Source organism: Hyposmocoma kahamanoa, unplaced genomic scaffold (assembly GCF_003589595.1).
Source record: "Hyposmocoma kahamanoa isolate Upper Pololo Valley unplaced genomic scaffold, ASM358959v1 65, whole genome shotgun sequence".
Taxonomy (NCBI): Eukaryota; Metazoa; Arthropoda; class Insecta; order Lepidoptera; family Cosmopterigidae; genus Hyposmocoma; species Hyposmocoma kahamanoa.
In genome coordinates, this window is record NW_020653853.1 from 2,769,430 (window position 1) to 2,794,637 (window position 25,208).

The window sequence follows — 25,208 nt, forward strand, 5'->3', positions numbered from 1 at the left end:
GAGGCGGGAAAATTCTACATAGCCTTCAAAAGGAAACTGGTAGAAGACCTCTTAGTGCAGTACGGGAAATGCCTGGGATTCGAGCACATACGGCCATATCACAGGGGGAAAGAAAACCATTGCAGTCCCTGTGGAGGAAACCACTTCAGGGAGAAATAAACCAGGAGCCTGGAAAAGAAAACTAGCATTGAGGTACTTTGTGACTTGTATGTCTGTGACGTTTGCGAATAGGTCCAGCTGACCTCCCACAAGCGGGTCTCACCAGTCGAATTGAGAAGGCGCATATCATCAAACGACGTTTTGAGCGCGAGAAGCCGAGTACCTAGACGCGACCAAATTAGTATAAATAAGTAGCTCAAACAAAATATAAATCAGTCAGTCATTTACCAACCGACGACTCGTCTATCATTCTCCACCAAACTACCATGGCGAAGTGGTGACAACCAACACATTTCACCTGCGCTATGGTAAAGTCAATTTCGCGAGAGCATTATAATCGCAATAATAATCGCCTATGTTTTTATCATTATAAGTATGGTCAACAGGCGCGCAAATGCACTAAACCCTGTTCTTGGAACCAGGGAAACTAGTCACAGCACGGAACTCGGCAGAACTCTGTGCTATTCATCCATCAAACCGCCTGACTATTTTCGATCGGAATAGTGGCATCCGATTTTTAGTTGATACAGGAGCAACAATATCTGGTATAAATCGATGTTCTGCAAAACAAACGATAAACTCTGTTTATAAGCTATACGCAGCAAATGGTACAAAAATTAATACCTACGGAGAAAAGAATTCAACAATAAATATCGGTTTGCAACGGGCTTTCACATGGACTTTTCGTATATAAACGACGAAAAACAGATCACGGTCTACAAACCATCCGCTACCATCAAGACGACACTTTCTCCGGACCTCCAGCAACCAAAAATGGGACAGTATACGTCGAAGGATCAGATCACCTACAACACAGACAACGCACTCCAGCAAGACGAGGCGGACCAAATCAAGAACATATTACTAATGCAGTCACAGATAAATGGAAATTTGATGGTGGCACAATTAGTGTTAACAGTGTCTTGTATTATTATTATAATAATAGACAAAATACTGAACAAAAGGGTAAAAGACGCCATTGCTAGACACACCGCACAAGTGTAAAGCCTCGTGTACCAGCCACAGACGTGCCAGAATGTCTAACCCTCTTCCGACATTCAGGCACGTCTTAGTGCAAGCAAAAGTTACAATCATGCCTTGGAATCAGCATAGAACACACGTACCAAATTAGTATAAGTAGCTCATACAAAATGTAATCTTCAGTCAGTCAATCCTCATTCAGTATCCAGTAAACAGTCATCAAATAACGACAACTTATATATTTTATTTATACCATGTAACTCATGGTAAAGTGGTGACCCCGCCGACGACGAACACAACCCGACGACGAAGAACAATCCGACGATGAAGAACACACCGCGACTGGAAGAACACAACCGCGTCTGGAAGAACACAGCCCGCCTCATATAGTGGACCACGATATAGCAGCAACTTTCTGCACATTGAGGAAATAACAAACACGGCAGAAAATCAACAAGTCGTCTGCCCAGTGCAAAGGGTTTGCCCGCTTAGTAAAAAAGAAAAAGAGAAAACTATAATCGCTCAACTTCTGCTGATAATTATCATACTCCTCGCTATCACTGTTGCTATTTTCTTCACGTCATTTTTATACATCTACAACACCGCCAACTCCAGTTTCCTCAAAATCAACTAATCGCACCAGAAGCATGGTCGCCGCGCGCCCTCCGTCCTACAGCCGCACAACCTCGCCCGCAAAAGAGACGCCACTATTATATAAACAAGGAAGTACCGAGGTCAATGGCAGCGCTACAAAAGCAGCCCAAAAACCACTCAATCAACGTATTCCTCGAGTTTAAGGCAGTCATCAAAGCGACAAGAGGGTAACGACAGACTGCATCAGGTAAAACTCGAGGAAGCAAGTGCTGCACCGTGCGACAACGACGCCGCCCAGGAGATCAAAGGGAAAATGTCCCCCCATGACCCTATAGTGGTAATTGCAAAGTGCACTAGGGTGTTGCTCGACGACCGGATCGTGGATATGGCTGAAACTATATCCAGAACACCGGATGGGGCGGATGGGTTAACGGCGTGCTCGGAAAAACAACCTGGGTAATCAACAACTACAGGGAGAAAAACCTGATAGCAACAGCGACCACAGAGGCTGTAAATAACCTTTGAGAGAATGTAGCAGCTACCAGACGCGCCAATGTCATGTGTCAAACCCCCTTTCGACATTCAAGCACGTCTTAGTGCAAGCAAAAGTAACTATCATACACTATAAATCAGCATAAAGACGCATGTACCAAATAATAAATAAGTTTCTTAACCAAAATATAACCTGTCATTTACCAACCAATGACTCAATAATTTGTACCTTACATCATCATGGCCAAGCGGTGACAACACCCTTTCACCTGCGTCATAGCACAGGTCCTTTATAGATAAATATATAGAATATATATAGGTAAATAACAGTGGCAACCCCGATGTGAAGAACACAGTCCGCCTACAAGGAAACAGCCAGTCGGGACAAGCCAGAAAAATCGACTTCATCAAGTCATTCATTTAAAATGGCTACAAACAAAAAACCCAAAGAAAAAGAAAAAATATAATCGCCCAACTTTTGTTGATCATTGTCATAATCATCGCTACCACTGCTGCTGTTTTCTACACGTCTTTTTTTATACGTCGACAACACTGTCAGCTCCAGTTTCCTCAAATGGCTGTAACCTTCGGAATTCCGGAGTCCTGGAGGGACCGACCACGCCAAATAAGAAGCTTAATTATCGCCACACAGAAACTAACAAGGTAGAAATAAAAATAAACAAACTTCCCATGGACAAATTAATGAAGTCACCAACAAAAATTTAAAAGTCCAAGAACTCTTAAATAATGCATATTGTTATAAACAAAGAAGTAGCGAGGTCAATGATAGCACTACAAATGATTAGAACAACAGCATCGCGTTACAATTTAACACTTTCACAGTCGACAGTTATGAGCTACAACATAAACAAACACACTCAAAACACTCGACGGAATACGAGTATGCCTTATTTTCAGTAATTAACAGTGGCGAGGCGTGGAAATTTTCCTTAGCAAAGCCGAAGCAAGAAAACGTGATCCTCAGAAGAACCGAAAGAGACATGCCAAGTCCTGTCCAACAAAGGCAATCCAAGAAAGTCGTGTTGGCACTGGCTAACAAGAGCTTACAGCTGGCACAGCTCCCGAAGCAATGGAAAACGTTACAAGTGACCATCCTTCGGAAGAATACCTATGTCACACAAACTAAGTCATATAGGTCAATAGACCTGCTAGCGGTTTTAGGAAAAGTAGTCGAGAAACTCATGGTGTACCGACTAAACGGCTTCATGCCTTAACGCAGAACAGAAGAAATGTGTGTTTTGTGAAACTTTAAACATGTAGTCACTTCTAGTTAGTTTGACCATTCAGTTAATTTTGATGTTGATTCAACGTAGGATGCGTATTGTAACATATTTTATGAGTATATCTGACATGGGGGCACATATCCTCCGAAGGTTTTGCCGAGGTGGTCGGCCACAGCTAAGCACAAGGCCTCTTGCTTCGGAGCCGCTACCACTTGTAAGCCCAGGGGAATGCCGTCGCTATTTAGGCCGAGAGGGACCTGATGAGAAAAAAAATTACATATAAATACACAGAACAATAAATACAGTAGAAGAGCTTAGCGGGCATAGCACGTGTGCCAACAGTACGTGGAGTTCCACATCCTTGAGCTCAGTCCGCCATTTTTGCTTTGCACGTTATGGTCGTGTCAATTATCCGCAAAACCTCAAAAATCGTTGCTATTTTAGAATAATAATAATAACGCACGCACTCATAGCCCCGCACTAGGGAAACCCTGTATCGCGGGTGCCATGAACACACACATAGACAACATAAATTACACCCAAACTCGCGAGAGAAATAAATGTAGACCATACAAATATTTCTGCCGGCCCGGGAATCGAACCCGGGACCTCTTGCACAGTAACCGTTCGGCCACGGAAGCAGGCAGGCAGAATGCAAAAATGATAGTCTCACCTGTCCTATTTTAATAAATTTTCGACTTTTTTTAAGAGCCTATATTGTCCCACTGCTGTGCAAAGGCCTCCCAGAGACATAAGTAAAGTTGCCAAGTTCCTGCGCCTGTAATTTAACCAGCGCTCTTACCCTTCAAAACGGGAACGCAGACAGACGCAACACATTACTGGTTGTGAACCAGAAATACGTAAAGGCTCTACTGCTACTGACGCATTGTATTGTAATGTATTGTTGTTGGCTATCCATTCTAAATCAAATAAATATAAAATAGAACATATTGTATGTATTACCTGTGCAGCGGGGCAGTGCAACGCGTTGAAGACGCCCCAGTAGGCGAAGCTGAAGGGACGCAGCAGCAGCGAGTAGTGATACGGCGCGGGGCGGGGGGCGCTCGGGAACAGCAGTACCCCGTCCGTACCCAGGGTTTTCTGCAAAGAAACCCGTGCTGCAATATACTTTGGCCCGTCTTTATATCTCTACAGGCAGGGTTCTGTCACTCGTTCAAGTTAATAAGTGCCTACCGCCAAGTGTACCGAGGTCGGCCCAAGCGCTTCGGTCGCGCCACGATTCCGTGGCTTAGTTGGTATAGCGTCTGGCACGGTATGCAAGAAGACGTCGGTTCGAATCCGACCGGATCGAAGGAATTTTTTCTGAGTGTTTTTTCTGAGTGTTCGATCTTTGTATTAATAATTATAACAAACTAGTGGAGTAATTTCACAAAAAATAATTGAATATCAATTCAATAAAAATTTCATTAATACAGTGAATAGCGACATCTCTCGCCAGGACTGGTAGCTGTAAAGGTACTAACTGGGTGATAAATCTGTAATAGATTTCTCATAGATGGCGCTACGACTAAAAAGTCGTTGAAAGACCAAGTACAAAAAACACGACGCAAGCACATAGAAAAATTCGTGAGGTCCGTTGGTTCGTTCCGTGGCTTAGTTGGTATAGCGTCTGGCACGGTATGCAAGAAGACGTCGGTTCGAATCCAACCGGATCGAAGGAATTTTTTCTGAGTGTTCGATCTTTGTATTAATAATTAAAATATTTTATTTTAAAAATATATTTTCTAATTGCGCTTTAGATGTCTTACTTTTCCAGATTCGATATAGAAAAATTTTAAGTTTCAACAAGGAATAGTGCTAAAATTTGCAATTATTTTTCAGTCTTACAATGAGGTCGTTCTTCAAATCGTTTGTCAGCTTCTCGGCCCACTCCGCGTTAACCTGCGGTAGTACTTGGTCGTCAAACAGCTTCATAATCGCCGCCATCGTGAACTGCGATTGTCCGATTAACTAAAAACACATGAATAATAAATATAAGGTTGTGAACCTTTTACAACATGCAGGTTATTGATACTGAACATACTCAAATGCACGTAACTTGGAATTGAGGCTATCAGCGCAAAAGTGGTGTTACCCACACTAAAATTTTTTCCTAAAATATCACAAATAGGCAGTAGTAAAAGAGTACAAACGGAGATGGGAAAAACTCCTATTTTTTAAACGTTAAAACATTGTTTTTTTTTAATAAACGCATGCCTTTTTAAACGCTTTTTAGTTTGAAGTTTAAAAATCGTTTAGAAAATCGTTTAAGCGAATAGACTTTTATGTTAAAAAGTAAGAGTAGACCACTGATGGTTTTAAGTTACGTAAGTTTATTTGTAAAACACGAGTTTTATTTTTATTTATAAAATTATTATTCAAATAGACGAATCAATTTGTTTAGGAAACATAGATGGCGGAACTTGATACATAATCACGTTGTAAAAATCAAATTGTTGAGTGTTGAACTGACCAACGCCTACGCTTAAATTGAAAAGCGTATTTAACTGCTTATTTTAAAATAGGTGACCTCATTGCTACAAGTTTGTTAAGGACATCCCTAATCTGATCGAGGTATGTACGATAAGGTCCACCTCTTCCGATGTTTCCAAACACATTCACTCTCTAAATTCTTTCGTCATCTTCGCGGCAAACGCTTTAAACAACCATAAACACAGCATTGAACCATGTTGAACTCTTGCAGACAAAACATTACAAATTACCTTCTTGCCGAGTTCGACAAATGCTTTTGCCTCTCCGTTGTTGTTAGCTAGCATCTTCGGGAAGCTGTCCGCCTCCTTGGACATACCATGCTTCCAAATCGAGAACATGTGGTCGAAACCTTCGTGGTAGTACGCCATCGGCACTTTGTCTGTCGATGGCGCTTCTTCTGTTAGTTTCTTTATTACTCTGGAAGAAATTACAGCATAAATTTTAGCTTAAAATACTATAAACAACAATGTAAAGATAAATTCGCATCCCCCATTGGAATGGCATAAGTGGAATGTAGGTTATATTTTTCTATATACATGTTTGACTTAATTGTACTGTTCAGAAACTAGATAAAATAAGCATGTAATTTTGAAAAACTACAGCGCATGACAACTGTACAAATTCCACTTGAAGTAAAAAATATTTATTAAATTCAAATAAACAAGAAGTCTGTTGTCGAGAATCCAGCATCACCAGCCACCAGTCTCGGGACTTGTCAACTTATGTCCCTGGGTGACAGGCGCAGTGGCAGTACCCCCCAGAACTTTGCGTTTTAAAGCTGCATTCAGAAGTGGCACTGCAACTGTTATGGACAGGGTGTAGCTTACCACCAGGCACACAACTTGTACGTCCCATCACGTGATATTACAAAAAAACCTAGGCCACCGAAAGGTATTTTTGAATATTCACTTCAACGGGCGCTGATAGTGCACATAAGCATTGTTTGTGTAATTTTCTATCTCATTAAAATTTTGTCAAATAACGTAGTACGTTCTTTACATTACAGGCCCACATAGGACTTTGGGTTAAAGCTCAGAGTGGCACTGCATGTCTTGTTCGTCCCGCTACTTGGAACCATAAAAAAAAGATTGCTTAAAACCATCCCGATTAAATTAAGCTTTAAATAAAAAACGACTTTAAAATAAGAAAAGTCCATCCGTTTGGGAGCTACGCTGCCACAGACCGACATACAGGCCCACTGATATACAGACAAAGGATGGAACTTATAACTCCTCTCTTTTTACGCTTTAAGCCCTGAGGCTTAAAAAAAGATGGCGGATTCAAAATGGTAGCCAAATAAAATTTTCTTCTTTCTTTTTTTTTTCTCTTTTAGATTTCTTAATCATAATTCGTTTAATTTATCTATACATTCATCCATAATATTTGTTAATAAAGAAAACTAATAATAATAATAAAACAAAGTTATATACAGATATTAAGATGAGAGTATTACGTACCCAATAGTCATAATACAATATTACTATTATTATTATTTGTTCATTAAATGTAAATTAGTCGTACGTCACAGTCATAATATATGTAATAATTTCTTATTTTGTATAATTTTTGTTTATTTTATTAATATATTAAATGATATTGGAATAATTACAACAGTTGGAATCATTAATATTCGATGTTTATTGTGACGGTGGTTTAAATGAATTGGTTTATGTTAGAAAAACAATGAGTTAACAAGACCAGGCTGAAAAAAGTGCCGCGTGTCACACAACAATAGGGATTAAACCGAACCGGTTCCTTCCACGCACTTCCGATAATATTATTATATTCTGTTTTGTATTATTGTGTGTGGTAAATAAATGGTTTAAAACGGTAAAAAATTATTATATTAAAGTTTTATTAGTCATAAAAAGGTACAAGATAACAACTTACTCTGACATAGCCTTCCTTAGATCTTTACATACGGGACCCACTCGCAAGTCTTGGGCGGATTCTGTGTAGAAGAATTTGACGTCCTGAAAAAATAAAATTTTATTTCCAACTTCAAAATTATTATTTGAAAAAAAAAAAAAAACCGACACAGAGCCAACAAATTGTGATGTTTTATACTAATTGTGGTTTTACGATTGTCACATACCATTATAAACTTTAAAAATATATACTTTTCTGGTCTGAGTTTTCAGTCAACATATCGATTAGTTTTCTAGTATTTCTATTTCTTCTTGTTTAAGTGTAGCACCAACCTATTGTCTTTTTTTTTCTGTTTGGCCCAATGGTTGACTGGTAGAGAATGCCTTATGGCATTAAGTCCGCCATTTGTACTTCAGTGTATTGTACAATAAAGTTTAAATAAATAAACTAAAAAATATAATCTAATCTGTAAAGATATGAATTTTGATTGGCATTCACAGATTTTGAAAAAATGGTACAGTCAGCAAGATAAAAGGGAATTTTTACAAATCTTTTTTTACGTCGTTCGATCCGGTCTCTGGTGAGGATCAATAGTTTCTATGGAACCAATTGAGGCAAAGGTACTCGAAATGTCAGAAATCGCAAAAAACTTTTCACCATACTTTTTGTAGGGACATATTTAGTAATCTGTTCTTAATTCTAGGTAGTTAAGGAAATTAACAAATTGACAACGTATTATGTATTTCAAAATAAAAACAATAACAAAAAGCAAAATAATTGATTTTGAGCTTGAGATTGCCGCCTTGACGAATGCATCAATTCGTTCTCGTCCGCAAAGAGCAAGAAGCGGCTGAAATTCTACTCGCATGGATTTCATTGTAAATTGCTGCAAGTGCGTCTTTCAATTTTTGAACACTGTTGTATTTTATTTATAAATTTCATTTTTTACACAGCCCCAAAGAAAAAAAGCAAGGGTTCAAGGCTGCGCGGTGGCCATTTGATATGAAAAAAAAAAACCATGTGTTCCTATTAATTTGTTTCCACCTTGAGAACATTTTGGTTCAAAATCGTCTTAAAAGTGACAATTCTCTATTAACAAAACAAAACAAAGGTGTTCCAAATTTAAAAAATAGTGATGTGATTATAATTTGGTTTTACTTAAGTCTTATTTGTAGAGTAGTGGCCAGTTTCGTTTCTAACAAAAACTTTTCATTTAAAATGTATGGTAAAAGGTTTCTTGAGATTTCTGACATTTCAAGTACTCTTACCTCAGTTGGTCCCATTGAGACTGTTGATCCTTACCAGAGACCGGATATAAATGAATGGCATAAAAAAAGTTTTGTAAAAATTGCCTTTTATCTTGCTGACTATACCATTTTTTAAAACCTGTGAATGCCAATTAATATATCTTCAAAATTCATGGATAGTCTTATAGAACCGTTTTCCTGTAACTACAACGATTAAGTTAGCTGGCCTTGCTGCGCCGTATCAAATTTACAGCCTGTATATACACATACATATAATGTTATATTATTTTGATTTTTTTTAATAACTAAAAAAGTGTTATTATACACTGTAATCATTTTTCATCATATGGGCCGTCTGATTGTTCGAATATTATAAAAACAATATGTTAAGAACATACCTTAACGTTAATTTTTCGTTCGAAGTCAAACTCCTTAGCATTGTCTGCTAGTACGATCTTGGTGAGCGGCGCCAGGTCCTCGCAATGCTTGCTCACGAAACCGATGGAGGCCATCGTTGGCTCCAAACCCGAACGGAGGGCAGATCCTGGAAAAAGTCGTCATTAATAATATCAATACAGAGTACTAAAAAAAATCGTTCATCCCCTTGTTTGCCACTTTGAGAGGTGGAATGTTGTCTTCAAATTTAAATGGGACCACCTCTGAGGTACCCTTTTTTTTACAGTTCAAAAGAAAAATATGTACACTTCAAGGGGTTCAAAAGAGAAAAAATGCATAGCTGTAACTGTGTTTCCGCTTTGAAGGGTACCCGGTTTGCCAACTTTATGTCACAGGGTGTGCGACGCAGTGGCAATGTCCCTTAGGCGTTTGCAATTAAAGCTCTGAGTGGCGCTGCAACTTTTATAGGTTGCCGTACAACTTAACTGTCTTAAAATTAACACACTGACGTTCAGGTTGTTTTGATATTTATATAATATTTGAAATAAATGTTGTAAATGATAAATATATGACAAATGTTTATTTGCAAAGGCCAATACCTCGAATTTCTTATTAATTTTTCTGAGGGAAATTTTTGTAGCAGTAGCTTTGTCACTTTAACTATTTCTGCCGTCATGCAGTAAATGTGAGCATTACTGCGTTCCGGTTTGGAAGGGTAAGGTTGCTGGTGAAATTACAAGGACTTGTAAACTTGTCACAGGGTGACGGGCACAGTGGCAGTCCCCCCAAGATTTAAAGCTCTGAATGACACTGCAACTGTTTGGATATGCATGTATTATAAAAAAAGGAATCTGCTTTACGAATGAGTAGTTTAATCAATATGACGATATCGAGTGTAATTTACTTATCTATGAAAAAAGTCACCAATGGTATATCGCACCTTTATAATAAGTGACCTAATTAAAAAATTTAACAAAATGAGTTTATACCGTAAAACGACTTTAAAAAGCATTGTTCATATGAGTGTTAATCTGGAGCTGACACTTTAAAGCTCGAATGGCACAGATCCGGAGTGGAATTTAAAACATAAGGACAAAAAATCATATAGCGAATATGATTTTTTGTCCTTAAATTTTAAATTCCACTCCGGTATGTGAACGCCACATTTACTGCTGAACATGTATCTGCAAATACTACACGTCACCACTGACGTATTGGCGAAAAAATGACGTAGAAATGAATTTTCGTTCATAATCATAATTTCCGTACATTTTGCAGGACTAACAAGAACATTGCCTTAGTACTTTAGGAGTAAATAATGTAAAAATGTCACAAAGTCAAAAAGTTGGAATTTTGTATTGGGTCACTTTAATTCTAAAGCTGCGAATTATGTGCGACGTGCGAGTGAAGTAATTGTCAGTGACACCTCTTTCCGGTGTCGCTACTTGACACGTGATATGCTGAATTTGCCAAACGTGTGCGACATCCGCGTGACTGCTGACGCGGGCCACATGGGCCTTTTCTTCTCGGTAATTTACAAAGGCAGTTCTTTGGCCTTTGTTTTACGTCATTTGCATTTTCAGATTCTTAGTAACAGGCAATCGATCTGTTTTTGAGAGTCCTGTATTTTTCTGTTCCTGATTCTGTCCCGATTGTTTCTTCCAAAACAATAAAATGATCATTACATGAAACTTAATCTATCTGCATCGAAGAATGTCAATTATATTCATTTCGTATGAAAAATATTTTATATATGACCAACTTCTGTTGTCCTGATTTTTTCTTCTAATACAATATATTGATTCTTACATGAAAGTAAATCTATCGAAATCATCAAAATCGGTGCAAAATTGTCGAAGTAATCGCGTAACATGCATACAAAAAAAATCTTACTTTTTTAAAGTCGGTTAAAAAGATAACTCCACTTCACCGTCAAAAATAAAGAATGATATAACTTACATTACAAAGTAACTATGCTGTGGCGTGCGAAAGCGGGTCACGTTGACCCATGTCGCGGCGTAATGTGATCCTCGATGATGTGGTGCTGCATGACGCAATACTGATAGGTGACCCAGGCTATATATAATCTGTACTCTATAGGCGGGAATTGCCCTGAATCGATCGTGCGCTCCTTTTTGGCTATCTTTTATAATGTTAACTCGTCTTGCTTCACCTTCCCTTATGTTAAATCATAACGCTCCTTATGATAGTGTTCTTCGAATTTCAATTTCTTCATATTATTAAAAAAGTACACGACACGACAAAGTAAAATAACTTTGTTTTATAGAGACATGGTTATTGTTCGGTGTCCTGGATAAAAATGATGTAGTAAGTGCAATTAAAATTAACGTGAACTTAATTGCTGACCACGCAACATGTGTCACGTTTTGCAGTCAGACAAAACATTTAAGCTACCTATACTTTAACCGATCGATGATTAAATTTATTCTAATTAGAGATTTTTTATTTTTATATTAAGAATTGACAACAGCTAACTAAATACATCTTACAAAGAACAATATTTGTATTAAATAACTTAGATCAAATTAGCTATCCATGAGTTATCCACAATGACATAAATTATTGAAGCCTTATAAACAAACAGACCAAAAAAAAGTCAGTAGTGGGTTAAGAGCACTTTAAATTTTTATTTAATAAAAAGTAATAAGTACCAGGATCTCGGCTCCGGCTACCTATTTACAGCCTTTCGAAACCCATGGCCCGTGGGGTCCCGGTGCCCTTCATCTGTACAAAATTTTATCCAATAAATTAATAGACTGTGGAAACCCAAGGGCCGGCAGGTACTTTGCCCAACGCATGAGCATAGCCACACAAAAGGGGAACGCTGCCAGCATCTTGGGCACTTTGCCGCAAGGACCCAATTTTATTTATGACTAAAAATTATAATGTAATTTAAAAATGTTAGTTTTACTTTCTAGTATTTAAGCTTTTATTGTGCCTTACCTGTACATTATCAAAATAAAAATATCATAATTCAAATTGATGATAACTTATTTGTTGTGATATACTAATATTCATTTTATTACCTACACTTCGCATGCATTGATATCTATAAAACATATACAAAACATGTGCAGATTATGTAAAGTGTAAAGACATTCAAAAACATTACAAACGGACTATACGTTACCTATCTAATTGATCTTCAGACTTAACAACCTTTAAGAAACCTCATTCTTTAACCAATGAAGGGGTAGATCTTATATTGAAATGGAATATTTAATATAACACGAGTATCATCATGGCAATATAATTATAGCTTTCAATTTAAACTATACATACATTGACTTACAAATAAATGGACGACGGGTCTAATACGAAAACCACGAAAAAAATGTCCCAAGTCAACCTATTCGAAATTTAAATTGTAATGTCATCGCAGTATCGCGCTGTCAGTAGAACAAATGAAGACTAAAGCGGAGTGTCGCGCTCTGTATACGATTTTAGCGCCTTAAGCTGGGTATCCATTTGAGGCAGCCTCGGGCCGAGCGGCTGCCTCGGCCCGAGGCAGATCTAGTGGAGACGTGCCGCGAGTCGAGGCTTGCCGCGACTTGAACCAAACGAGGCGGCCGCGCGGCGAGCCAAATCGTGTCGGTAAATGGTCATGCTCAAAGACGCCTCAGTGTGAGGCGTGCGTTCAGTGGAGACGGGCTCGGTACGCGGCAAAATGGACAACGAGAAATGTTTCGAATTAATAAAATTGTATGAAAATTACCGACATTTATGGGATCCAAGTTCACCGCATCATTATAATAAGCAATTAAAAGAAGATGCATGGAAAATAATAGCCAACAAAATGCAACTAACCGTTTCGGAAGTTAAAAAAAAAAATTACTTCGCTTTAGTAGATACTTAGCTTTAATAGATTGCTTTGACACTCTAAAAAGGTATTGCAAACTAACAAACGAATCACCACTTGCCAAAAACCTCAGGGTGATCGCCAGTCTTTCTCTTGTTGTGATTGCTTTGCGGAACGATGTATCTTTTTTTCCAATTATTGGTTCAAGTTTGATACATAGATCTTCAAAGGTTTCAGAATTCATTCTGGTAAAATTTTTAATAGTTTCTTCTACGCCTTCAAAGGTCATATCTGACAACAATTGATTTGCATGAACATTTCGCTGACGATATATTTCCTTAATCCACCATCGATGTTTCCGTTTATTCTGTTGCTTCCTTTTGTAGTGACTAATTACTACTAATGCTGCAGCGACTTTACGTGCGTTAACCATGGTGGTCGACGAGGAATTGAGAAAATCGTGGCTCGGGTTGAGGCATGCCGCACTCGACGATAAATGTGATGCTCAAGTGGAGACGCATGTAGTTTCCGCGGCCCGCGGCACGCTCACGACGAGGCAGCTCGCCACGAGGCTGCGCAAGTGGATACCCAGCTTTACAAGTGCGGACACTTTTTAGCGCGGACCCGACGTCCATTATACATATCATACTTTTATGGGAGCAACTCGAGATGTGTCAAAAATATAAGGTCTTAATAAAAACAACCTAAGCTGCGATTCATATCTTTGTATCTATAGAATAAATGTAACTACAGAAAAATTTACATGAAAATAAATAACAATTTAAGGCTATATACATATATATATATTGTCATGTTAATGTAGTAAAACAAAGCTCTTTGTTATTACGTCCTACTGCACGGCACGGGTCCCTTCAAAGAAAAAGTTTAAAGCCATGTTCCGCCATGCTGGCCGGTTGAAGACAAACTCAATTTTCTTTCATGACACCAAGTGACGGGATGAACAAGTCGTGCGCCTGATGGAAAAAGACACGTCTCTCCATAGCAGTTGCAGTGCCATTCAGAGCTTTAAATCGCAAGGATCTGGGGGCCTACCATAACCTTTCCAAAAACAATCTTATTTCAATGTAAGCTTAAACTAAGCTTATTATAATATTACTCATATTCATACCATGACAAACCTGTCAACCAAGTGAAGTATAATTGCAAATCTGATTGAAAGAACGAATGATTTCCCAATATTATCTATTCCTTACTAAAAATAGGAAAGAGATAACGCTATGTGAACTATATAATGCCATCTCTTTCTTTTTTGATGTTCCGAATCGTCTTATCGTATTATAATGTTTAAGTACTTTATGTTATTTACATTCAGAGAATTTTGACTGTTAAGAAAAATATGTAATAATAAAATCTATTAAAATTACGTTGTTTTCAATAATTATTCCGCATTGTCATGAAGAAAAATAAATAAAACAAGCCGAGTCTTGATAGTCACGTTGTGAATTCGGACCTATAGTCTATAAAAATAGTGTCAACTGTTAGTTTCGCCAAGGAGCATATAGATGGCGCTGTTATAATTTTACGAAATAAACATCGCCTATTCTTTTCAATGAAAAATTATTTACTATGTCCTATTAAATAAAAAATAAACAAAATATTGAAGAAATATACGTAAATACATAAGTTCAACTTAACTTTTAATCATTACAAATCAACATTAAGACAATAAAACTGAAAATAATATTGTTTCCATTGCATCCGTGGAACTATTTTAAGATTGCTAAATTTGACATAAGAGCAATATTACTTTAATATTAAAGTAGCGTCATAATACGAACTGAGTGAATGAATAGTCACAAAGCTGCTAATAAAACATCATAGTTTTAACATTACAATAAGCTTACTTCAAGCGCGTTATGATACGAAATCAATGTAAGTTTAAAGTATTATTGTTTTAAGAGGTTGTGGTAGGCCCCCTGAGGGGCACTGTCACTGCGCCCGTCACCCTGAGACATAAGTTGACAAGTCTCATGTACCTGCAATTCCACCAGCACCCCACCCCAGCACTTACCCTTCAATATCGGAATGAATGTTATACGTGTCATTAAAAGTATCAGTATTAATTGCATTATACTCTCTGCATAAGCGCAAAATTGGGGAGTTTAGAGCGTAATTGGATCTAGAACGCGGGATATGGTATATATTTTTTTATTTAGTATTTTGGTTTAGTCGATTTTAAAATAAAATAATGTGTGAAAATCGTTACAGTTTAGTGTCGCTCAAAGTTTTAAATAGCAAAGATCGAGACAATATGGGAAGTACTACCACTGCACCCGTCAGCCTGAAATATAAAGTAGATGAGTCCCATGTGCCTGTAACTTCATCTGAGCCTTCAAATTAGGAAAGCAGTAATGCTCAATTTACTGAGCGCCTTCAAATCCGGAACGCAGCAATGCTCAATTTACTGTTTGGCGGGAGAAGTAGGTATGTACAAGCACGTCGATGTGTTTTAATGTTTTGTTACCTTTAAGGCTAGTATATCCAGCAGTGGGATTTAACGCATACAGTCCGCAGTAAAACGCAGGCATGCGAGTTGAACCACCGATGTCGGAACCTGAAACACAAATAATTAAGCTGTTGTCAATCATTTAACTTCCTCGCGAGTTATTTCTTTTGCGTTATTTCAATAATTACTTTCTTTAATGATATAAAAAGCGCGAATTTGACCTCCATCTCAGCCTCCGACTTGAAAACACCCAAAATATTGCAATTTTTTAAATTTCTGATACGAAGTGACGGGACGTACAAGCCGTACGCCTAGTGGTAAGCGACACGCCTTTACATAACTGTTAACACTGCCGCACAGAGCTTGAAATCGCAAAGATCTGAGACACACGCATTTCACCCATAACCCTGAGACATAAGTTGACAAGTTCCATGTGCCTGTAATTTCACCTACCCTTGAAAACCAGAACGCACTAATGCTCACATTTGAAATAGGCAAGCTCTACTGCTACTATTCATGGAACTGTCATTCTAATGTAAAATAATCTCAGTACAGAGTACTAAAAAAACCGACCTCAAAAGTACGTGGAATTACGTCTATTTGCTAAGTTTTATTGAAATATCCCCTAGTTCGCTACTATACAGGACTTGATACTGGAGATAATAAAAATCGGTTCTCACTACTCAAAGTATATTGAGAGAAAAACGCCTTGAATTGGAGAAATAGCAACCATTAAAGTAATTGCTCCTAAATTAAAGTTAGGAGCTATTTATAAAAATGAATCTTCATGCGTGAACAGCCACCCTTCGAGGTGGATGATTTTCTTCAAAATGAAATGGGACCACTATGGAACTACCCCCTTTCCAACAAAAAAAAAACATGAAAATCGGTTCATAAATACCGGAGTTATCGCGTAACATACATACAAAAAAAAACATACAGTCGACTTGAGAACCTCGTCCTTTTTTGAAGTCGGTTAATAACATTTTTTCGCAAAAATATGAGCCATCCATTAAAGTTGTTAGCTACGATGTCATAATACGAATTTCATTTCAAGATGGTTGCTTTTCAAACTTGTACCACGTGAAAGCTTCTTAGAAAAAAAAATCATTCTGTTGTATGTTCTTATTGGGTGACAGAGGGAAACCAGGTTTTTCCAATATGGTGATTTTATTTGACAATATATATAGTATGTACAACGTCGGTGGTGCAGTGGGAAAGGACTCCCCCTAATCGGCACGTAGTCGAGGACCCGTACGCACGTTCCAATTAGGAAGCGGCTCAGGGTGCAACAACTACGTGTTGTTACGTTCTAAAGCGGAGTACCAAATAGGAAGCAGCGCTAGAAGCGTAGCATAGTGCAGTAGGTTCAACGGTAACGATCTAAAGCGGAGTTCCAAACAAGGAAGCAGAGCTAGATGCGTCGTAAGTCGGATTACTTTCATGTTCGCATCGCCGCCAGTAGTCATTCCGCGAGGGAAAATCTTAACACCGCTATGCAGAATTTGCTATTTCGACGCCAATGCCATCTAGCGGTGCGTGACGGAACTAATGAGTTGTTGCCTGTTATGTGATTTTGTTACAATTCTAATTCATCGTGAGACGAATCTGTCTTTCTGAATCTTTAGCATGATTTATTGCTATATGCAAGTCGTCAGTCGAAGATTACAAATATTTGTAAAGATCTGTTGTTGTATGATAGATGATGACGTTAGGCTATTGGATGAATAACCTTTGGCTTAATAAATCCGTTCCCAATTTCACCCCTACCCTTCAAAACCGGAATGCAGTAATGCTGACATTACTGCTTGGCGGCAGAAATAGGTAAGGTGACAGTACTACCATGAACGAACTCTTGCACAAGGACCTTAACTGCTACAAAATTTATTTTATAGAACATGAAAGTATGTACGGAGAACCAAAAAAACTATGAAAACTAGTACAGCAGGTTACTCGAAGTACCCATTCTACGCAAACTAAGTCACGGGCACCAGCCAGTAAGCCATAAATACTTACATAAAGAGATGGGCGAGGCCAACGCAGCAGCGAGGGCGGCTTCTCCGCCGCTGGAGCCCCCTGTGGTACGGCCTGTGTGGTACGGGTTATTTGTCTGCCCGTACAGCATGTTGCGGGTTTCTTGCCTGCCATTGAACGATGGACACATTACACTTAAAAGGTCCACAGGTTTTGTAAACTTTTTCACGCTTGTTTAAAAATACAATTAGGAAAGAAAGAGAGGAATAGGTAACTAATTTCACAAAAATGCAAACAATAATTGGATTGTACCACATGACCTTTGTGGTCGAGTGGCTTGGACACCGGTTTTCATGGTATCGTCATCTCTGAGGTCTCAGGTTCGATGCCGGCCGGATAAATGTAGAAAACTTTTTTATATTGTCTCGGGTCTGGTTGTTTGTGGTACCGTCGTTGTTTTCGATTTCAATAACACAGGTGCTTTAGTTACTTACTTTGGGATCAGAACAACGTATGTAATGTTGTCTAATATTTCTTTATTTATATTTACCATACTTTAGGCGAATAATAATAGTAACAATAATAACGCGCACACTTATAGCCCCGCGCTAGGGAAACCCTGTAACGCGGGTGCCACGGACACACATAGACAAGTACATATTATACCCAAACTCACGAGAGAAATAAATGTAGGCCATACAAGTATTTCTCCCGGCCCAGGAATCAAAGCCGCGACCTCTGCGTGTCAGTCCAGCATGGTATTTGTTCGGCCAAGGAAGCATTTATATATGTACATATATAAAATATAAATGATAAACAAAATAAAATGTTTCTTTATACACCCATTAATAAATTTAACATTACTTATTATATTACATAACAATTAAATTTAATTTTATTAACTGAAAATTATTATAATTAATGAAGAAAATAATTAAATTATTTATATTTTAAAAATGGAGTGTTTGCTTACAAAGTTGCACGTATAGTATACTGTTCTTACAATAATATTGGCCGAATCGCTCAATTTTCTCATAAGAAAAGACCAATGTCTCGTATTATCCCGAAAAAATCATCAACTCTATTGGCATACATGCCAGACGCACTATACCGCCAGGTCAGCCGCAGCAAAGCTCGAAATGCATTGTACTGATCTTCTGAGTCTATCAAAAGGTCGCTTAGTATAATGATACCACAAGTGACTAGTGTAAATATCAATCATTCGTGATCGTCAGGATGGCTGATCTGTCTGGCACTGAGTGTATATTCAAGAATTGCTACCTATTTGCTATCTTTGATATATTCGGAGAAATTTAAAAAATAATTGACCAGGCATTCTGGTATCAGGATGGCTGGTCGCCACTTTGTTCACCATGAAGGGAGCAGATTTTCCAGAAGATGAATTACCAATAATTGCTACCTTTATGCTACTTTCACGAATTAAAGGTATACGCTTTCTATCTACATTAGTTAAAAAAATATAAACGCAATAGGTAGCAATTCTTGAATATGCACTCAGTCCTAGATGTCACAGGCGACCAGACATGCTGACGATCACCATTCATTCAACCTACTTACCATTTGTTAATCTCTGGCACGTTAGTAATGGCGACGGGTATGGCGCCCTTTTCGCGTACGAGCCGTACACATTCCGCGTCTTCGGGAGCCCGCGTGTGGCGCCGCGCGATTATGCCCAGGGAATTCACTAGACCTTTCACCGCGTGACTTTCCTTTGCCGTGAATGGGACGCCTGGGAAACGTAAACTATAATAAAAATTACATAAATATATATTTCCTTTTTATTATAATATTTCCGCTTTTTTAAATCTATCATAGTCTAATACGAAATTTACTAGACTTTATACATAAGTCAATGACATTATAACATAATTTTTTGTCTATGGTATGTCAAACCAAAACACTGTAACATCAAAAATAGCATTTTTATAAAAAGCTGCGTAAAGGATTTTTCGATTTTTTTATAATTTTAGAGGTTAATAACATAAAAACAAATCTATCTAGTCATTTTAATTTCACTTTCGAAAGGAAGTTATTTCTATTGAAAAACGAATAATTTTTTTTTCCCTCGTTAAGAGGGAGCAGAGGAAAAAATCCTAATCTTCGATTTGATTTTAGTGGGGTATATCCACTTTAAAGTTAAAAATAAAATATTGTATGAGTAACTACACGATATATTCAAGCATAGACATTAATCAGAAACATTTTTTTTTTTTTTTTAATCTTTATTTATTTAGAAACTTTTATACAAAGTACATGACAGTTTCATCGTAACTTAACCTAAACTTTACAAATCCGGGTGACGCTGCTGTAGAGCCGATTTAATGAATAATAGTATTTTTTTTGCCCGTTCCGTATGGGGGTTGCTTAACACACAATTAACAGCACCTACGGATAATCGGTTAATCTGCAGGTCTCTCATCAACGCCGCCCTCTGTTGCTCGTACCGGACACATTCCATTAACAGGTGATATGCATCCTCCACAACTCCGCATAGTTCACAATTTGGAGAATTATGTTTCTTCATTAAAAATGCAAAACTGTTTAATGGAATGTGTCCGGTTCTTATTCTTAGTGCTATTACTAGTATTTTCCTTCCATAGCCACACTCTGTAAACCAAGGTATACGAGGAGGCTGACACTGAATTGTGCGATACCAGATGCCTTTTTCTCTCGATCTCATATCGAAATATTCATCCCACATTTGAGCACATTTCAACTTATATTTGAAGAGAAATTCTGAGTAGCATGGAAGTATATTCATCTCTTGTCCTTCTGTTATTCCACGCTTAGCTAGAATGTCAGCCTCCTCATTCCCCTTTAGTCCAACATGAGATGGTATCCACTGCAACTTCAGTTGTACATTTCTGTAAACAAGTTCTTGTATTTTAGCTATGATCGTATATGCTATTGGTGTACCGCGATGTCCTTGAACACAACGAATTAAATGTTGTAGAGCACTCTTGCTATCAGTACAAATGACTATATTATGACTATTAGTATTCATTACATACGATAGAGCTTCTGATATAGCAATGAGCTCTGATGACATGATGCACATTATGGGTGAAGTTTTGAAACATTTACTAAATCGCATTGTGCCCTTTTTCTTGTTCGTTGGAACGTAGAACGCTGCGCCTCCACCATTAACACTCTTTGCTCCATCTGTATACATAACCTGTGATTCTAGATACTTTTCTTCTAGTTCTAATTGTATGTCGAACTTGACAGTATTTAAATCTAAATCTCTCTTTTTATTCTTGACTGACTCTAATTCTAGCACTACAATATTATTTAAGTTTATATTAGTTATCCATGTATTTAACCTAAACATTTCCAAAGGTGACGAAGAGCTCACCCGTTCTTCTTTGACTTCCTCATATACAATAGCTAATAGAGGCTTTTTCTTATTTCTCCAATATTGATTTGAGCAAAGAGTGTTAATTTTGGCTAGTAAAGTTACATTAATATTAGCTGTCAACGATAACATTTTGAGACAATATTTGTATGCCAAGTATTTTCTTCTTATATGCAGAGGAACGATGCAAAGCTCGCTTTCCATTGTATGTATTGGAGTGCTTTTGATAAACCCTCCAATAATTCTCATAGCCCGGTTTTGTAGTCTATCTAACTTGCTTAAGTGTGTTTTCGCCGCATTATCATATAGGAAACAACCATAGTCTATTCTGCTTCTAATTATTGAAATATAAATTCGTCGTAGATGCTTTGGATGTAGACCCCATCCAGACCCGGCCAGTACTTTACATATGTTTAAATGTTTTAAAGTTTTTCCTATAGTTTCATTGATATGTTTTCCCCAACAGAGTGACTTATCCAGCCACATACCCAAATATTTGTAACAATCTACTTGGTTCAAAGACATGTTGTTTATCTCTAAGCTTATGTGATGCCTTTTATGCCCCCTACTAAAAATACAATATTTGCTTTTTACCGTTGAGATTCTTAGACCGAGTTCATTTACTCCTAGCGTGAAGTTATGGATAGCATTTTGAATGTTGGCTTTACTATCGTTTATATTCTTTTTACATGAATATAACACGAAATCATCGGCATATTGACAAAAAGAGACGTCGCTAATCTTTTGTCCTAATGTACCTGTCGCTAAATTAAAAAGTAAGGGGGAGATGGGGTCTCCTTGGGCCAGTCCTCTACAAGTAAATCGTATGACCGTACCTAACTCATCCTTCACCTTAAGTCTCCGTTCACTTAGAAAGTTCCAAAAATATTGGCATATCCTTTTGCCTATGGATAAATTATCAAGAGTTTTAATTAGACTTTCAATCATTAAATTGTTGTACGCATCTTCTATATCCAAAAAGCAGGCGATCGTTGATTGCTGTTTTGTGAAGCCTATTTGAACTTGTGTTATTAACTGAGTTAAACAGTCGTGGGTGGACTGTCCTCGCCTAAAACCGTACGTAAATTTTGATAGCACATTATTCCTCTCTATAAACCATTCCATACGTTTCCCTATCATTGAGTGAAAAATTTTACATAAGCATGACATCAAAGATATCGGTCTTATTTTAGGCGCACATCCGGGTATATTTCCCGCTTTCGGTATAGTAACAACGACTATGTCCCTCCATTGATATGGCAGCTCTCCCGTACGCAAAATTTCATTATATAGTTTCAGCAAGATCATTTTTCCGATTGATGGTAAATTATATATCATAGAGTATGTTATCCCGTCATCGCCAGGCGCGGAATCTTTCTTTTTTAAGCAATTATACAGTTCCTGTAACGTAAATTGAGATTCAAGTTGTATATTTTCTGATTTTATCACAGGCGCTGGCGGGGTAACATAATCGGGGGCTAGACTCTGTAGCAATTCTTTTTTCTTCTGTAAGGAGACATTCGATTTTGGGGTTTTATATCCTTTAATCCAGCGCATTCTTCGCCACATCTCGGCAGCTGATACGGATTCATCCATAGCATCACAATACTTATTCCAATTACATGTTCTAGCTTTACACATTTTCTTTCTCGCATTCAAAGTTTTTTCCTCCAGTATCTCTAGATTTTGGGGTGTAGGGTTTTTTCTGAATTGCTTCAAGGCCAGTCTTCTTATTGCTACTTCTTTAGAAAGTGTTGAACTCCAGTAAGGTTTCGATTTAAAATTTGTAGATGGGTTATTACATATTTTATACATTGGTATATTGTCATCTGCCGCTTTGTTTATATGTTCAATTAATGTATTATACAACGTTTGAACGCTACACTCTTCCGAGAAATGTGAAAGGGATGCTTCTAGACATTTATTGTACTCTACCCAATTAGCCTCTTTTATATTTCGTTTCTTAGTAGGTTTAATCAATTCGTAATAATTCATTCTTATTTTAATGAAAATGTGGTCACTCCCAAGGTTTTCATTCATTGTATTCCAGTCACAGTTTAATCAGAAACATAAAACAATAAAGTTTCTTCGATAGCTAAAACGTGATTTTCATATGTATATTTTTATATTTTTAATGACCTCTAATTTTCACATTTTTTTTATTTATCCTCGAAATGCTACAGGTTATTACGACAAAAATTAGATAATTAATTATATTTATGCATGATCGACAACTGTCACTACGGATTTTTTTTAATCCCTTTAGTTTTAGAGTTATTCCGATAAAACGAATTTGGTACTTTTAATGCGCAAAATTCAACATCTCCTGTCGCATGTCACGCGAACTTCAGGCATATATTTGTTTCACAAATTTGGGCGGAGCCAACGTCAAAACTTCTTTGCCTTACAAAGCAAGGAAAATCAGTTGCGACCATAATGAATGAGATGTCATTGGTTTACGGCGACTCTTGTCCAGGAAAAACCATGGTGTACAAGTGGCACAATTTATTTAAACAAGGAAGGGAATCCCTTGAAGACGATCCGAGGCCGGGCAGGAGCATCGAGGTGACCACGCCAGAACTTATCCAAAAAGTTGAAAAAATTGTACTGGAAGATTCTCGACTAAAGAAGAAACAACTCGCAGAAATGGTTGGAGCATCAGATACAACCATTTTTAAAATTCTTCATGATCATCTTGGCATGACTAAGGTCAGTGCAAGATGGGTGCCGAGAATGCTCACGCCGCCGCAAAAACAACAGCGCGTCGAGTGTTCACGTGCATTTTTGGACCTCTGTAATGAAGACAAGGATGATGTATTGAGTCGAATTGTTACTGGAGACGAAACTTGGGTTCATCATTATGAACCTGAGTCGAAACAAGACTCCATGCAGTGGCATAAAAAGGGCGCAACACCCCCTAAGAAGTTTAAGGTGTCACAGTCAGCTGGGAAAATCATGGCAACGGTCTTTTGGGACTCGGAAGGAATATTATTAATCGACTATAAAGATAAAGGTGTTTCTATAACCGGGGAATACTACGCTTCAATATTAGAGCGACTTAAAGAAGCCATTAAGGAGAAAAGACGGGGAAAATTCACGAAAGGTGTGTTGCTTTTGCACGACAACGCGCCCGTTCACAAGAGCCGCGTTGCGTTGGCTGCCCTGCATAAGTTGGGCTTCGATATTTTAGATCACCCACCCTACAGCCCAGACCTGGCCCCGAGTGATTATTACCTGTTTCCAAAAATGAAAAAAGAGCTGCGGGGTAAAAAATTTACCACCAATGATGAAGTCAAGGAGGCAGTTTCGGCGTATTTTATAGACAAAGACCAATCATTTTTTTATGAGGGTATAAATAAATTTATTGAAAGATCTGAAAAATGTATTCGTCTTGCAGGTGAATATATTGAAAAGGAAAAATAATTTGGTTTTTTTATTTCGACTCCTTATCCCCCATTCCGCGAATATAAAAACCTCGTATGTCAAAATAATTTCTAAATTTTAAAACTTAACAATGTATTTTAGTTTTTAATATCTCATTCAAAAACCACTAATACCTCCAAAGTTGAAATGTCAAGGTACAGATTAGGCCTAGAGAAATCATATGAGCGCTGTTAAATCAAAACATTGTAAGGGATTTTACAGTGTATTGGTTTGATATGGCCGTGGACTAGATTTGTGCGCCGCGTGGTCGCCGATGAATTTGTTGTTGGTGTTGCAAAAATTTGTTTTATTTTAATCAAGTATCAGTCACTTTGTTAATTTTACTATAATTCAATAAATATTTGCGTACAATTAAAATTACTTTGTTCCTGTCTACGTATATCCTATTCACATTGACTTACAAATAAATGGACGACGGGTCTAATACAAAAACCACGAAAAAATGTCCCAAGTCAACCTATTTAAACGTAGTGACATGTAAAGGAATATGAAAAAGCTAAAACGTTGAAGTTCTTAGGTTTTCGCGATTGTTACACATAGGAAATGAAACTATTTTTCCGGATTTAAATCGCGTATATTTGGTTTTTCAAACAAACCGACGTTTCGGCCCTTTACAGGTCCCATGGTCACGGTTGACTGAGGTGGTACAGTC

The 25,208-nt window shown here is 37.6% G+C and overlaps 1 protein-coding gene across 1 annotated transcript; it reads right to left on the reverse strand.

Annotated features, from left to right (window-relative positions):
* Positions 1 to 6: 6 nt before the first annotated feature.
* On the reverse strand, positions 7 to 21,637 carry LOC113231493 (fatty-acid amide hydrolase 2-like). The gene is made up of 12 exons (XM_026465818.1): positions 21,601 to 21,637; positions 20,769 to 21,036; positions 20,412 to 20,621; positions 19,315 to 19,500; positions 17,779 to 17,903; positions 15,781 to 15,870; positions 9,478 to 9,623; positions 7,854 to 7,936; positions 6,194 to 6,380; positions 5,319 to 5,441; positions 4,434 to 4,571; positions 7 to 3,727 (listed from the first exon to the last, which is right to left on the reverse strand). The coding sequence occupies exons 1-12, from the start codon at positions 21,635 to 21,637 to the stop codon at positions 3,581 to 3,583; spliced, it is 1,740 nt and encodes a 579-aa protein (XP_026321603.1). The 3' UTR covers positions 7 to 3,580.
* Between the last annotated feature and the right edge of the window lie 3,571 nt (positions 21,638 to 25,208).

Bases quoted from the DNA above. Each gene is read 5' to 3' on its own strand.
- LOC113231493 (XM_026465818.1), bottom strand. From the start codon at position 21,637: ATGTCTTTGAACCAAGTAGATTGTTACAAATATTTGG. The intron at 15,871-17,778 runs GTAAGTATTTAT...TTTGTGTTTCAG, and splicing joins GGCCTCGCCCATCTCTTTAT to GTTCCGACATCGGTGGTTCA. The intron at 9,624-15,780 runs GTAACAAAACAT...GACTTTTTCCAG, and splicing joins TGGATATACTAGCCTTAAAG to GATCTGCCCTCCGTTCGGGT.